Source organism: Ochotona curzoniae, unplaced genomic scaffold (assembly GCF_017591425.1).
Source record: "Ochotona curzoniae isolate NIBS_2020 unplaced genomic scaffold, NIBS_Ocur_1.0 scaffold_1037, whole genome shotgun sequence".
Classification (NCBI taxonomy): domain Eukaryota; kingdom Metazoa; phylum Chordata; class Mammalia; order Lagomorpha; family Ochotonidae; genus Ochotona; species Ochotona curzoniae.
Window position 1 is genome coordinate 21731822 of NW_024467083.1, and position 16229 is coordinate 21748050.

The window sequence follows — 16229 nt, forward strand, 5'->3', positions numbered from 1 at the left end:
ACTTTAAATATTCCACAAACAACATAACCAACTCAGCTTCTCTGTACACTTCATGCTGATGGCTTCCTTTGACTCATCGTTAGGCTTGTCCTTGTTCCTAGAAATCCCCCTTTTCTCTATTCAAATTTTTTATTTTCAAATTTTTTTATTTTGTTTTTTAAGATGTATTTGTACTTGAAAGTCAGTTACAGAGAGAAAAAGGAGATACAGAGAGCGAGCGAGCGAGCAAGCTTCCATCTACTGGTTCACTTCCTAAATGGCTGTGACAGCCAGAACTGAGCTGATCCAAAGCCAGGAACCAAGAGCTTCTTCTGGGTCTCCCACGTGGGTTCAGGATCCCAAGACTTTGGCCCATTTTCTCTGGCTAAAAGCAGACAGGTGGGTCAGAAGCGGAATAGCCAGGACATAAACTGGCACCCATTTGGGGTGCTGGTGCTGCTGGCAGAGGTTACTATGGCATGGCACCTCATCCTCAGATTCTTAGTGCAGCCTCTCCTAACCATTCTGGTGCTCTCCTCCTGCCTTTCCAGGCTCCTGATGGTTATAATCAGTATCGTGCACATTTCACCCTTGATGCTCCCATGTGAATAGTCATTGTATCTACTCAGTTTGAATATAAGCATGAAGTAGTTTCTTACATATCCTAGCTAATCTAGAACACTGTAAAGTTCACAGAACTTGCTTAGTAAATTATCATTTCATGATTATATTATAGAAGTTATAATAGATAACATTTAATGAAGATTTGTTGTTTGACAAGCCCTGCAGTAAAAGCTTCATACCCACTGTCTCAATCTTCACAAAATGCCCAAGGGGTTCTATTATCTCCATTTTATAAATGAGAAAATTTGGCAGAGAAATTATGTAATTTAGCCACGGTTATGCATTTTGATCGTTCTTGACACACAGGGGATTTGAATTAGAGTCCCACTAATCCCAGAGCACATGTTTTGAAACCTCCATATTATATTAGCACTTCCTGTGTGTGCAGAAGATGATAATGTGAATCCATGCATCAAGGACAGCTGCACTTGTGACAATGTTTGCAAAACACCTCTAAGTGTGGAATCAGTATTAGTCATTGTTGTTACTCAATACGTAAAACAAGCTCAGGAAAGTTACTGAAGAAGCAATGGCAAAGAAAAGAACTAAGTGGCTGGAAATCATTTTTTTTAGGATCACACTATTGACAAATATAAAAACCATATAATGGAAATGCTAAAAGTGTTATCTGAAAGTTCCTTGCCTATGACAAAACAAAATCCCTAGTCTGGGAAAGCCACAGATAAATCAATAAATGATGCAAGCTATTATGGGAACCATGAAGCTTCCTAAGGGGAGTTAATCTAAATATAATTTATATTAATTTATAGAATTTATAATAAGAACCATTCTTAACAGGACACAATCCAAAATAGTATCAAAAGCCAAAAAAAAAAAAAAAAGATTTTGTTTTTACCTGATTTGGGACTCCGAAGTTTTACTCTCTAAAAGAAAGAAATAAAAGTGGAAAATGAATTATATGTGTATGTGTTATACAAGTTGAAGCAATAAATGCCTTTCTGACAATTACATTTCTTAGAGCTACAGTTATACAATGCAGAATGTGATGTCTGTAATTGATATGTGTGCTGAATTATAAAAAAGATCCTTAACTCTTTCAGTGATTTTTATACCTCAGAGAAGATAGTCCCACATTGATCCTTTTTGTTTTTGTTTTTGTTTTTTCTCACCTTGAACATTTCCCTGACATTTTAGTTTGAGGTAAGTTGTTGAAGTTGAAGCTATTTAATGACATTGGAAGAGGAGTGATTGTGCTTTGCTCTGGAGTTGAGATAAAGACGACTACAGTGTATGTAATAATAATGATAGCAATCATCAGTACATTAAAATTATTGTATATTTTAGAGGGATAGAGTCTTTGCCTATCAGCATTATAATATAGGCACTTTTTTCCTTCTTTTAAAAAATGTTTATGAATTTTTCCTGGCATGGTGACCCAGTGGCTAAATCCTTGCCTTGCACATGCCGGGATCTCATATGGGCACTGATTTGTGTCCTGGCTGCTTTACTTTCTTTCCAGTTCCCTGCTTACAGCCTGGGAAAGCAGTGGACAATGGGTCAAAGCCTTGGGACCCTACACCCATATGGAGAACAAGAAGAAGCTCCTGGCTCCTGTCTTTGGATCAGCTCAGCTCTAGCTGTTGGGCATTTGGGGGGTGAACCAGTGGATCAAAGATTTGTCTTTCTCTTCTCTCTGTAAATCTGACTTTCCAAAAAAGTAAATAAATCTTTAAAATTTTTATTTTTATTAGAAAGGCAGTGAGGAGAAACAGAAAGATCTTCCATCTGCTGGTTCACTCCCCAAATGGCCCCATTGGCTGGAGATGAGCCAATCTGAAGCCAAAAGAAGGAGCCTCCTCCAGTGTAAAGAACCCAAAGCTTTAGGCCATAATCTGCTGCCTTTCCAGGCCACAAGCAGTGAGCTGGATGAGAAGTGGAGCATTTGGGACATGAACCAGTGCCCTTATGTGATGCTAGTGCTTGCAGATGGAGGATTAGCCTGTTAAGCCACGGTGCCAGCCACTATGTTTATATATTATTTGAGAGGCAGATCTCCCTTTCTTTGGTTCAACCCTCTATTTACTTTTTTTAAAGATTTATTTTTTATTGGAAAGGCAAATATATAGAAGAGGAGAGACAGAGAGGGAGATCTTCTGTCCGATGGTTCACTCCCCAAGTGACCACAACAGCTGGAGCTGAGCCAATCCGAAGGCAGGAGCCAGGAATTCTTCCAGGTCTTTCACGCGAGTGCAGGGTCCCAAGGCTTTGGGCCATCCTCAACTGCTTTCCCAAGCCACAAGCAGGGAGCTGGATGGGAAGTGGGGCCGCCAGGACTAGAACAGGCAACCATATGGGATCCCAGTGCGTGCAAGGCGAGGACTTTAACCACTACACTATCACGCTGGGCCCATGTTCAACCCTTTAAATGCTCACAACAGCCTGGGCTAGGCCAAGTTCCAATCCAGTTTTTCCCTTTGAGAGAACTGAAGCCATCACCTCCACCTGTCAGGCTGCATTAGCTGTAAGCTAATGCAAGAGCTGAGTACTGAACCCACATATTCAAGTATGCGATATGTTGTCTTAATTGCTAAGCATATTGACTGTCCCTAGAGGCATTCTTGTTTTCATTCATTTATTTGAAGGGTAGAGAGACACAGAAAGAGAAGTCTTTCATCTGCTGGTAGATGCCATAATACTCAGGGCTGGGCCAGGATGCTTAGAATGGAATCTGTTTCCTATGTGGGTACAGGGACTCCAGGACTTCAGCCATCACCTGCTGCCCCCCAGGATGTGTGTTAAGCAGAAATCTGGAATCAGAAGTGGAGCTGGAACTCTAAGCCGGGTGCTCCTTACGGGATGCAAACATCCCAAGCAGCATCTGAAACCAAACACTGCCCTTCCTTGGAAGCACTTTCAACTGTTTGATGACTTTTGTTAAAGGTGTAGGTTCTCATTTCAGTAGCAGGAAATGTTATTCCAAAAATTTTATCTGAAATAATATGCACAAATGACATTTCAATAATGGCTATCTTTAATGCATTTTCACAGCTAACATGAAGCAGCCCATGAAGTGGCTTGAGTGAACAAGCTATCTACTTACAGACCATTCATTTTTTGCCTCATCAATCCTTTAAGAATCAGCTCAACTATCTCCCCTTTAACTGAATTTCCCTCTGCCACTTCCAGTCCAAAGGGATCTCATACATTTTAAATCTGTTTTTTTTCACTTTTGCTTTGTTTCCATAAACAGACACAAAAATAAAGACGTGGGTCCATATCCTTGATTTCATCTACAAGTGATGGTCGTGAATTGCATCTTTTCTATGTCCTTCAAATCCCTACATCCATCTTCTAGCACCTTGTTTTGTATTTTCTATCTACTTTATGATGATTAGCGGGTGTTTAAGACATGGGGAACGGAACTATCGAAATGAATAGAGTTAGGAAAAAAAAGTCACTGACCCCACGTGGCCGCTGTCTTACAGAACCATCAAATTCCTTGGCTTCCGATGTTGCACTCCATTCCTGTGCTGTTGCAGTGTTCACCTGCCCAGCTGAAGACGAACACTTTGGAATACCAGGTGAGAATTCTCCTGGAAGAAAGTGAGTACAGTCCAGTTCTTAGGGAGAGTGTTGCTCTTCCAGAAACCCAGTGTCACTCAGCAGCAGCACACAGACCCCTGAAAGCACCTGAGAGGCACCACAGGTAACACACACTTGGTTTCCCATGTCCTGAAATGCACTCACCAGGCTTCTCCTCCACAATGAAGGACTCGGGTGTCCGCTCAGGAAGGGGAGGAGGGATTTCATCATCAACCACTGGAGAAGCTGGTATCCAAATATACAACGACAATTTGACATGAGAACAAGCCAACAGCAATGCTTATGTTCCAATCTCATCTTTTTTTAAAAAAAGATTTATTTTTTTATTGGAAAGGTGGATATACAGAGAGGAGAGACAGAAAGGAAGATCTTCCGTCCGATGATTCACTCCCCAAGTGGCCACAACGGCTCGAGCTGAGCCAATCCGAAGCCAGGAGCCTCTTCTGGGCCTCCCATGCGGGTGCAGGGTCCCAAAGCCTTGGGCCGTCCTCGACTGCTTTTCCCGGGCCACAGGCAGGGAGCTGGATGGGAAGTGGGGCTACTGGAATTAGAACGGGCGTCCAATATGGGATCCCGGATGTGCAAGGCGAGGACCTTAACCACTGCGCCATTGCGCCAGGCCCGTTCCAATCTCATGTTAAGAATGAGAGAGAATCTTCCACCTGCTGGTTCATTCCCCCAAATGCCTGCAACAGCCAGGGCTGAGCCAAGACAAAGCGAGGAGCCAGGAGCTCCATATCTGTCTGCCACATGGATGACAGGGGCCTTAGTATGTTGGCTATTTTCTGCTTTTTTCCCAGGTATATCAGAAGAGAGCTGATTAGAAGTGGAGCAGCCAGGACTTAAGCTAGAATCCTGGTATGGAGTACTGACAATCCAAGTGGCAGCTTAAGCTGTGCCAAAGTGCCGCCCCACCTAAGTATTTTGATTGAGTCACTGAGCATCGATTAACATAATATGAAAACTCTATTAATCTTGGATGCTTTGAATTATTTTCTAAATATACGCTTTCCTTTTGTTTTATATGCAACACATAATAAAGCATTATAGAGCATTTTGATATGTCAAAGACTCAATTACACATTAAATAGAATCCTAAAGATTTTAGAATCTCTTTTTTATTCTTCACTGAATCCAATACTATGGATTTCTTTTTCAAATCAGTATAAAATGACTTTCAATATTTCCATAGAAACAGAATTTGTATAGAAAATTGTCAATGCTATTATAAGAAACTACCACCAGATGGCACATATGTCAATGTTGCTACAATAAATTGGAACTAAGGATTGTTTTTTTAGTGATGTTGATGCTCTGAGAAGCCTAAGGTATTGTTACTATCTAGGAAAAAGAATCTTTAAAATTTAAAGCAAGATCCAAGCATATAATCTGAACAGAAGGGATTTCTTAGATTTAGATCAAAGCTACAAACTGTATTTACATGTGTTTATTTAAGAAACTAAAAAGGGGTCAGGGTGGGGATATTAGCTCTGCAGTTAAGGCACTTCTTGGGATACCCATATCCCATGTCAGACTTGATTTAAGTCCTGGCTCCACCTCCCATTCAGTTACAAACTAACGAACACTCTGGGTAGCAGCAGGTGTTGGCTCAATTGGCTAGTCCCTGCTGCCAGTATCTGAGATGCCCTGCTTAGCCTGGGCCAGCCTTAGCTATTGCAAGCATTTGATGAGTGAACCAACAGATAGAAGGTCTCTCTTTCTCTGTGTCTCTGCCTTTCAAAGAAATGAAAATAAGATAACTTCAAAAAAGAAAAGTAAAAACATTTTACAAAGGAAAACAATAAAAATGTGATAGAGCGAAAGGTTATTTTGCTTCCTGTCTGGGTTTATTTCCTGTCTAGAATGCTCTTTATAAATTATCTGATGATGCCCAAGATGTTAAACTTACACTTTGCTTTCCCTTCTCCTATATCAACTTATAATTATCTCCAACAGGATATCACTTCTATTCTTCAACTACTCAGTAAGGTAAAGTAATGTGTAATTCAGACAGAAAACATTTAAGTACATATAAGTTGGATACAAATGTTAAATACAATAGTTTTATCTACTAAAGTTACTACAAAAGAGTAGGAAATTATGTTCTTCCCCTCTGACTCCTACAGGAAGAAGACTCAATTCTTGGCAATATTATCAACTCATTATAGGCATACAATTATAAAACAAAAATTCTGGGTTGACCATGTGATGCTGTTGGTCAGATTTTTCTGCTATTTTTGGGAGGCAGGGGGAAGCTGCTTCTATATGGTAAGGGTAAATTGTGGCCTTCAAAACATATTTCTAGGAATAAGGCTTGCCTTCTTTAGAAGTTTTCTTGACACACTTGATATGCCAGATCTAACTGCCTCCACTCCTGCCTGTTAAGTAGACTGTTACATGCTATTGCTGTTTTCAACTTACCACATCATAAAAACACTTCAGGATTTATTAATTTGAGGAGAGGGAAGAAAAAAGAGAAGGAAAAGGAGTAGAAAGAGGAGGGTAGGAAGAAATTCTTCTATAGATACAAAATAAATAAAATGCTATACAAACTTCAAGAAATAACTTACCACCAACAGTGGCCGGTTGGTTTGGTGGTAGGGAAACACCAGCTGGAGAATTTGGTGCCAAAGAATCATGAGAATTGTAGTAAGAGAAGAGAGTTGAAGAAGATGTTGGCATCAGAGAACAAGGATAACTAGTTTCCTCTTCTTTCTCAGGAAAATCAAGAGACATCTTAGAGCCAGCACAACTTGGAGGCAATGAGGAAAAATAGGGATCTTCTACTAGAGACATGTAAGAGTATATGTTAAAAGAGTTAGAATCACACTGGCTTATAGGCGAAGCATTGCAACTTTGGTGCTTAGCATCATATGACAGTGAAGAATTTAGTTCTGCTGAAGAAACATGCATTACTTTTGGATCCTGCATATGCCCCAGGCAAGAATTGTGGCGTCGAGATTCCAAGGAAGAAAGATCTTCTCGAATGTCTGATTTGTCGGTTTCTTTCTGCTGTAACAGTTCAAAGGGAGTTGATTTGGTCCGTACCACTAGTCCCTTTGAGTTAAAATGTTTTCCCGTTGCATCTGCAGGTTTGAAATTAGGACATGATGTCCCAAGCAAAATGGAGCTGAAGTCCAAACTTTGATGCTTCTGGAGAGGTTCTCCAACTCTTGGAAAAGCCTTTGGTTGCCATTTCGTGGTCACGTCAGCATTTCTGTTGCAATCATAATTTAATTCCAAGAAGTCAAAGGAAGCGTTCAGTTTGTTGGAGTATACATCTAACCCCTCTTCTGCACATATTTGGGAAGTCCTAAAGTCAAAGGAAGAAGCTTCAGTATTTTCTGCCTTTGTCCTCCGTTCGCTCTGCTGGTTCATCATTTTTACTTCTTTTATGGTGCTGAAACAAGAAGAGTAATGACAACCCATTTCAAAGACCTCTTCCTAGCATTGGAATTACAAATACAATGGTGAGGTTCATTTCTCTGACAAAGACATAATTAGCCAACATGTAGATATGAAAATTATTACTCACTCTGTGGGTAAAGTTGGAGAATGAGTACCTGCTTGTAGAGTGGGATGTTGCTCAGGAATTGAATACTTCGTTTGAATCTTCAAGAGAGGAAAGACAGTGGTTGGTTTTTAGTGAATGAGATATGTTAATACTCAAAAGGATGAGAAATAATTTCTCAGGAAGTATGAAGATTGAAATAATAAAAGATTTCTGAAATATTGAACCCAGCAAGAACTTGTTCATCTACTTACAAGAAAAGGGTCAGAATAAAGAATTGTCAGTGTTCCAGAAACTAGAAGGGATTGTTTATAACAACCTTTTAAATTGGGCATTGTGAAATGTTCTTGGGGCTTACTTCAGTCTGAAGAGCACCCAACAGAGGTGGATATTACATGCAATCAATGATAAAGCCTTTGGAGATAACCATATACCATTTTGGAATGCCTGACTCAAGTCCTGGCTTCACTCTAATGTCAGCTTCCTGCTAAGGCACACCCTGGGGTCAGCAGTGATAGATCAATTACTTGAGTTTCTGCCACTAACATGGGTTAATTGTGGTTTGCTGGCTTCAGCCTGGCTCACTCCAGGCTGCTGTGGGTATTTGGGAAGTGAACTAGGAAATGGAACATCTGTTTTGTGTTCTCTCTCCCTTTGCCTTCCAAATAAAATAAAAAATAATGTTCTACCTTCAGAAATTTTAGCTTCTTAACCTTAAAGTTAATAGCTTCCTCCTTACTGCATTCCAAGTATGTCATTCTTTTAGCAAGCTAAACTTTTTTCCGATTCAAGGCTCACAGCTACTGTTCTTCTGACTTACACTCTCTTGCACCATATTTTATATTGCTGAATTTATCTACATGATTGGGTCGCCATATAATTATCCTCTGCATAAGGAAACCTCCAACCACCCAACCTGAAATCAAACTCCCACATCTGCCCAGCCACTGTTAATCTTCATCATCTGTGTAGCAACTATCAGGTCATGTGATTTGTCAGTGTGGTTTGTGGATACCATTGAGTGTAAAATACATCCTTGATTTCAGCGATGTTAACATATTCAGATATAAATGAAGTATGGTTTTAAGATATCTTCTGTTATTGATGATTAATGGTGTCTCCCACAAAGGTAAGCTGAAATCTAAACTTTGATATCTGAGACTTTGATCTTATTTGGAAATAGAGTCCTTGCAAGTGTAGTTAGTTAAGATGAGATAGAATGGATTAAGGTGGATCCTGATTCAATCACTTGCTTCTTTACAAAAATAGAAAACAAACACGCAGGGAGGCCATGTGATGATGGAAGCAGATTCTGACATAATATGCTGAAAACCCAATAAATAGCAGGAGTTGCTGAAAAAAGAAAAAAAGAGGGAAACAAGAAAGCTTCTTCTCTTTGAGCTATTAGAGAGAGCATGGCTCTGCCAATGCCTGGACTTCAGACTTCCAGCTCCAGAATTTTGAGCAAACAAGTTGCTGATGTGTAAATGTCGTTCATTTGAAATGCATGTTATAGAAGTGCTAACAGACCACCTTAATGACTTCCATATCCCACTTTCAACAGCCAGTATAAAAAGGAAAGATCAATAAGGAAATAAAGGACCTGGAGAATGCCAGGAACCAACCATATCTGACAAACGTACTAGAATACTCCACCAAACAGCAGCACATGAGGGTCCTGCATGTGGTTCATGGAGAGTGCAAGAAAAAGCTACGTAAGAATTTCAAAAAGTATTGCACTAAAAATAAGCTTTCAATGCCATTTTCCAATGTTAGAAGTACTCTTATACACATTCTTTCCAAGTACACATGGAATATTCCACAAGATAGCTCTTACTGTCTCACTGAATCAGCCAATAAAACAAAGGGACTGAGATCATATGCAGTATCTTTCATGCTCATAATAGGAAAACTTGGAAATTCACAAATATCTGAAATCACAATTCAACAACCAATGAGTCAAAAAAGGAATCACAAGAGAAATTAGAAAATACCCAAAACAAATGAAAATAGAAGCCAAAACTTCAGAATAGTGAAGGTATTGCCATGAGGGAATTCTATAGTCATGTATGTGTGCCTGGAAGAAGATCCTAAATTGACTTCACATTGCACTTTAAGGAACACAAAAAAGAAGAGCAAATTGTACCCAAACTAGAATAAAGAATGACATGTTTACAATTAGAGTGAAGACAAATGAGATAAAGACTAGGAAAAAAAATTCAAATTCAAGAAATCTAGAAATATGTGCTTTAAAAAAGTAACAGAATTGTTACAAATTTAGCTAAATTAAGGATAAAAAAGACTCAAATGAATCAAATCAAAATATTGACATTACTAACAATCCTATAAAAATGAAAGGAATTGGGCCCGGCAATGTGGCCTAGTGGCTAAAGTCCTTGCCTTGAATGTGCCTTGAATCCGGCATGGGCACCTGTTCTAATCCTGGCAGCCCCACTTCCCATCCAGCTTCCTGCTTGTGGCCTGGGAAAGCAGTCGAGGGCAGCCCAAGTCCTTGGAATCCTGCACCTGTGTGGGAGACCCGGAAAGAAGTTCCTGGATCCTGGCTCCAGATCAGCACAGCACCAGCCGTTGCACTCACTTGGGAAGTGAATCATCAGATGGAAGATCTTCCTCTCTATCTCCTCCTTTCTGTATATCTGACTTTGTAATTAAAAAAAAAAATGAAAGGAATTATAAGAGAATACCATGAGCAATTGTGTGCCTACAAATTCCCAACTTAGCATTACATAGACAAATTCCTAGAGATAAACAAAGTGCCAAGACTGACAGGAAGAAATATAAAGTCTTAATAGATCTATAATCATAAAGAGATTAAGTCAGTAACTAAAGCTGTCTAACAAAAGACAGTAAATAAAACCTTCTAATAGAAAGCAGGAGAAGATGGCTCATTTAAGGGAGGCCAGTATGTAATTGTTGATCCTTGGGGACTGGTGTGATGACTCAATTGGCTAATCTTCTGCCTGCAAGTGCCAGCATCCCATGTGGGTGCCAATTCATGTCCCAGCTTCTCCACTTCCCATACAGTTCCTTGCATATGGCTTTGGAAAGCAGTAGAGGATGGTCCAAAGCCTTGGGATCCTGTACCCATTTGGGAGACCTATAAAGAAGCTACTGGCTTTGGATCAGCTTAGCTCCAGCCACTGCAGCCATTTGGGGAGTGAACCAACAGATGAAAGATCTTTCTATCTCTCCTCTCTGAAAGTCTGTCTTTCTAATAAAATAAATGTTTTTTAAAAAGTAAAAGATCTTAAAATACAAGGAAACAATTGCTGATTCTTGGCGTTGGCCTGGCCTAAATATACCTATTTGTGGTCGTCTGGGAAGTGAATCAGTGTATGGAAATATCTCTCTCACCTCCCTCACCTCCTCTCTCTGTTGCTTTGTCTTTCTAATCCAGAAGTAAATCTTAAAGGAAAAAAAAAAAAAAAGACAAACCTCACAACAACAATCCAGAAATAGAAAAAAAAAATGCTATAGTATACACTGGCGAATTCTGCCACACATGAAGAATTAACACCAATCCTCCACAAACTCTTTAAATACACTGAGTAGGAAAAAACACTCTCACCCCTCCTGTGAGACTAGCACTTGCTTGATAGCAAAGGCAGACGTGGGCACAAAGAAAAGAAAACTGCAGGCCAGTATCTTTTGTGAGTATTGATGTACAAGTTCTCAACAAAATAGCAGCAAATCAAACTCAGTCACAAATACGAGTTTTTGTATACCATGAGCAAATGGGAATAGTCTAACACACAAAACTCACGTAACTCACACTGGTAAGATAAAGGAGAAAAAATCCATATAATCTCTATTGATACAGGAAAAAAATCATGATAAAAATGTTTAGCAAACTAAGGGTATAAAGAAATGTGTTCAAAATATGGAGGTCATATGTGAAAGCCAATAGCTAACATCATACTCAATCGTAAAAGACTTCAAAATTTCCCTCTATAATCAAGAATAGCAAAGGATGCCAAATTTGTCACTTCTGTTCAACATAAGGTTGAAGTTTCTGTAGTTATAAAATTCTAGCCTGAGTAGGAAAGAAAAACATAAAAGGCTTCCACATCAGAGAGAAGAGATAAAATCCTATTTTCCAATGACATGATCTTATACTTGCATTTAGAAATAAATGCAATAAATAATAATAATAATAATAAACAAATCTAGCCACGCTTCTAGATATAAAATCAACACACAGAAACCAGCTGCATTCCTAAACACAAGCAGTGAATAATTTGAAAAAATAATTAAAACAATTCTATCTACAGTGACAACACAAAGCACAAAATTCTTAGAAATAAATTTAGGAGGCAAAGGAATTGTAAACTGAAAACTACAAAGTGTTGCTAAAAGAAATTACACATAAATAAGTGGATACCATGTTTATGAAGCATAAAACGCAATACCACTCAAAGTGATCTACAGTTTCAATGTAATCCCTCTGAAAAGCTCAATGGTTCTTTTTCAGAAAGAGAAAAATTCATTCTAAAATTCATATAGAAACTCAAGAAATACTGAATAGACATAACAACCTTAAAAAGAACAGCAAAGTTAAAAGACTTATACTTCCTAGTTTCAAAATTTGCTACATGGACATAATGGCTCAGCGGCTAAATCCTTGCCTTGCATGTGCCAGGATCCCATATGGGCACCGGCTCATGTCCCAGCTACTCCACCATCCATCAAGCTCCCTGCTTATGGCCTGGGAAAGCAGTCTAAGATGACCTAAAATCTTGGGACCATGGACCTAAATAGGAGACCTGGAAGAAACTCCTGGCTCCTGGTTCAGATTGGCTCAGCTCCAGTTGTTGTGGCAATTTGGGGAGTGAACCAACAGACAGTAGACCTTTCTGTCTCTCCCTCTCTCTATAAGTCTGCCTTTCTGATAAAAATTAAAATCTTTAAAATTTCTTTTTGCTACAGGAGTGCATGCTTAGCCTAATAACTAAAACAATAGTTAAGAGGCCCACATTCTGTGTCCAAGTACCTGGGTTTGATATCTGACTTTGGCTTCTGAGTCTAGTTTCCTGTTAATGCAGACCCTGAGAGGCAGTGTTTATACTTCAAGTAATTGTGTCCCTATTATCCAGATTGCGTTTCCAGCTCCTGGCTTTGACTTGGCCAAGTCCCAGCTGTTGCAGGAGTTAGGGGAGTGAACCAGAGGATGGGAGCTCTCTTTCTACCTCTATGTGTATGTGGTAGTGGCATAGGGTAGACTATGGACAAATGGAACAGAACAGAGATTACAAATAAATGTTCATATGTAAGAAAATTTTAAAAGCTCATGGAAATGAAACTAAATGATACATTTATGCTGTTGCATGTAATTAATTAGAAAGGCTGAGTGACAGAAAAGGAAAGACATATTCAGAGCTCTTCAGTCCAGTGGTTCACTTCCCAAATAGCTGCAACAGCAAGTTGTGCCAGACTGAAGCCAGGAACCTCTTCCAGGTCTCCCTTGTGGATATCTTTCACTGCTTTCCCAGGTACATTAGCAGGGAGCTGGATTGGAAGTGAAGCAGCCAGCACTTGTACTAGTGAGTGTAAAGGATGCCAGCACCCAAGGCGAAGGCTTAACCTCCTGTGTCACAGCATTGGCCTCATGCACAATTGACCTTTTTTTAATTTTTATTTTTAATTTTGAATTTTATGGTACAATTCCATGGAGTCTGGGATTCCGCTCCCAAATTCCCACCCCCGACTGGTTTCCCCCATACTACTACAGCAACACAGTCCCTCATAAGGAGTTATAATTCCATCAGTTTGTTATTTAAGTGTGCCCTTAAAGTGTCCTTTAAGTGTAACATTGCTGGTTCAGACAATGTTACAGTCCAGCATCCCATTGTGCAGACACGTCTAACAGTTTCCCTGGGAGTTCATCTTTGTTTCGAAAGCAGGGATGCACACTGCAATGCATCCTCACATCTGGAGGGCAATTGACTTTTAACAAAACAACCAAAATTATTTAATGAGACTAGAACAATCTTTTCATAGATGTTGCTGAGAAAATTAGATACCCACAAGCCAAAAAATGAAACCTGTCCCTTATATAGCACAAATATTAAGTTATGTGCTTTTGGCATAGCAGTTGAAATGTTTCTTGAGGCACCTGCATCCCATACAAAAATGCTTGGTTTGAGTTCTGGCTTCTCCACTTTCTTCTTCTTTAAGACCAAATGTTTATTTGAAAAAGTTACAAAGGGAAAGAGAGAAAGCAAGAAAGCTTGGATTCTCTGGTTAGCTCCCCAGGTGACTGCAATGACTAGGGCTGGGCTAAACCAAAGGCAGGAGCCTGGAGCTTCATTTATGTCTCCCACACATGGGTATAGGGACCCAAACACTTCGGTCATCTTTCACTGCTTTAGCAGGTGCATTAACAGAAAACTGGATAAGAAGGGGGAGTGGCCAGCACTCGACCACTGTGCCCCTTATGGAATGCCAGCATCGCAGGTGCTGGCTTAACCCAATGTACCACAATATTGGACCCTCTCCGCTTTCTTTTATTATTATTATGAACGATTTTAATGTTTATTACAAAGGTAAAGGGGTTGCAGACTCATGTGAGCCTCCAATTAGGATGGGACCCTCTCCGCTTTCAATCTAGCTTCCTGCTAATGTGCACTCTTGGAGACAGCAAATGATGGCTTAAATACTTGATCCACTGCTTCCCATGAGAGAGACCTAGATAAAGTTTTAGGTACCTGACTTCAACAGTCCTGGCCATTATGGGCATTAAGGTGTGAAAAAGCAGACTGAAGATTCTCTCTCTCTCTCTGCCTTTCAAATAAAAGAAAATAAATCAATTTTTTCAGGAAGTAGAACAAATTAATTCAGTATGCATCAATGATCTAAAGTTAAAACTCAAACTATACAACTCTTAGAAGAAAACATAAGGGAAAAGCTTTAACATTGAATTTGCATTATGTTTTTTGGTTATAAAATCAAAATAAAAACAATTTGGGAGGCTGCCACTATGTCATAGTGGATTAAGCCACTACCTATAATGGTAGCATACCATATAAGTTCTTGTTTGATTTCCAGCTGCTCCACTTTTGATTGTGTTCCCTGCTAATGTGCCCTGGGAGCAGTGAAAAACAGTGCCCCTGCCACCCATGTGGGGGACCCAGATGAAAGTCACGGCTCTGCTTCTGATTCCAGCTTACAGCTAATATCCAACCCTAGGAAGTAGCAAGTGACGGTTCAAGGATCTGGGTCCCTACCATCCATACCAGAGATCATACTGCATTCTAAGCCGCTGCCTTCCACCTGGCCGACCCCTGGCTCTTTGGGCATTTGGGAAATGAACCAGCAAATGGAAGATGCCTTCTTTCCTTCTGCCTTTCCATTAAATAAATATTTTTAAGAAACCAAATGAGATACCACTTCACTCTCTTTTGGATAGCTACCATCTGAAACAAAACAGGGGTCATTGTTGTGTCGTAGATAAAGCCACTGCCCCCTCTGATACCGGCATCCCATTATTGGCACTGGACATATGCAGCTGCTTAACTTCCAATCCAGCTCCCTGCTAATGGCTTGGGAAAAGCATCAGATCTCCCAAGTACCCATGTGGGAGAGTTGAAATAAGCTTCTATTTCCTGGTTTCAGCCTAACCCCGCCTGACCATTGTGCCCATCTGGGAAGTGCATCAGCATATGGGAGATATCTCTCTAACTTTGATTTTCAAATAAATAAAATATATTTTTAAGTGTTTGCTAGAATGTTGACATTGGAAATTGTGTACTATCATTGGTAATATAAAATGGTACAACTATTATAGAAAATAATATGGTGACTGCTTAAAAAGTAAACAGAATCCCATATGATCACATCAATTCCATTTCAGGTTTTATACCAAAGAATTAGAAACAAGGATTTAGGGCCCGTATGTAGGTTAAGCTGTCACATAAAACAGCAACATTCCATATAGGAGTGCTAGTTCAAGTATTAGCTATTCCTCTTCCAATCCAACTTTTTGTAAATGCACCTAGGAGAGAAGTAGATGAGGCCCCAAATCCTTGTGCCCCTGCCACCCATTTGGGAACCCTGGAAGGCTCCTAGCTTTGGCCTAGCCCAGCTGTGGCTGTTGCGGTCATCTGGAACATGGACACAAGTTGGAATATCTTTATCTATTTTTTCTGCTTTCTTTCACTCTTCGGCACATAAATAAACACATATATTTTTTAAATAAATAAAATTCTGTAAAAAGAAATCTTCACAAAAATTTTAAATCCATTGTACAACATGGTAACATAGTTTAGAACAATGTGTTGCATACTTGAAAAATGCCAAAGAGTGGATCTTAAATGGTCTCACTATAAAGTATGATAAGCACGTGATATGAAATGTTAATGAGCTTCATTTGTTATCCCACAATGTATCCATATTCTGCCATATCATGTTGTATACCATAAATATACATACTTTTATTTGTGAATATCTTAAAACCTAAAATTTAAAAATTACTGTGACATGACATTAAGACTAGTGTAGCCTGAAAAGTCACCAAGCTGTGAGTTCAGTTTGC

At 39.5% G+C, this 16229-nt stretch overlaps 1 protein-coding gene across 3 annotated transcripts in view; it reads right to left on the bottom strand.

The window, feature by feature from the left end:
- PTPN22 (protein tyrosine phosphatase non-receptor type 22) overlaps window positions 1-16229 on the bottom strand; it is a 62212-nt gene that overhangs the window by 16679 nt on the left and 29304 nt on the right. For 2 of the 3 annotated variants that reach the window (XM_040998302.1, XM_040998301.1), the window contains exons 12-16: window positions 7703-7779; window positions 6738-7567; window positions 4312-4392; window positions 4027-4157; window positions 1460-1487 (exon numbers count right to left, since the gene is read on the bottom strand). In XM_040998302.1, the coding sequence (XP_040854236.1) occupies window positions 1460-1487; window positions 4027-4157; window positions 4312-4392; window positions 6738-7567; window positions 7703-7779 (1147 nt within the window). The remainder of the gene's footprint in view (window positions 1-1459; window positions 1488-4026; window positions 4158-4311; window positions 4393-6737; window positions 7568-7702; window positions 7780-16229) is intronic. The other variant, XM_040998303.1, reaches the window with a different exon arrangement.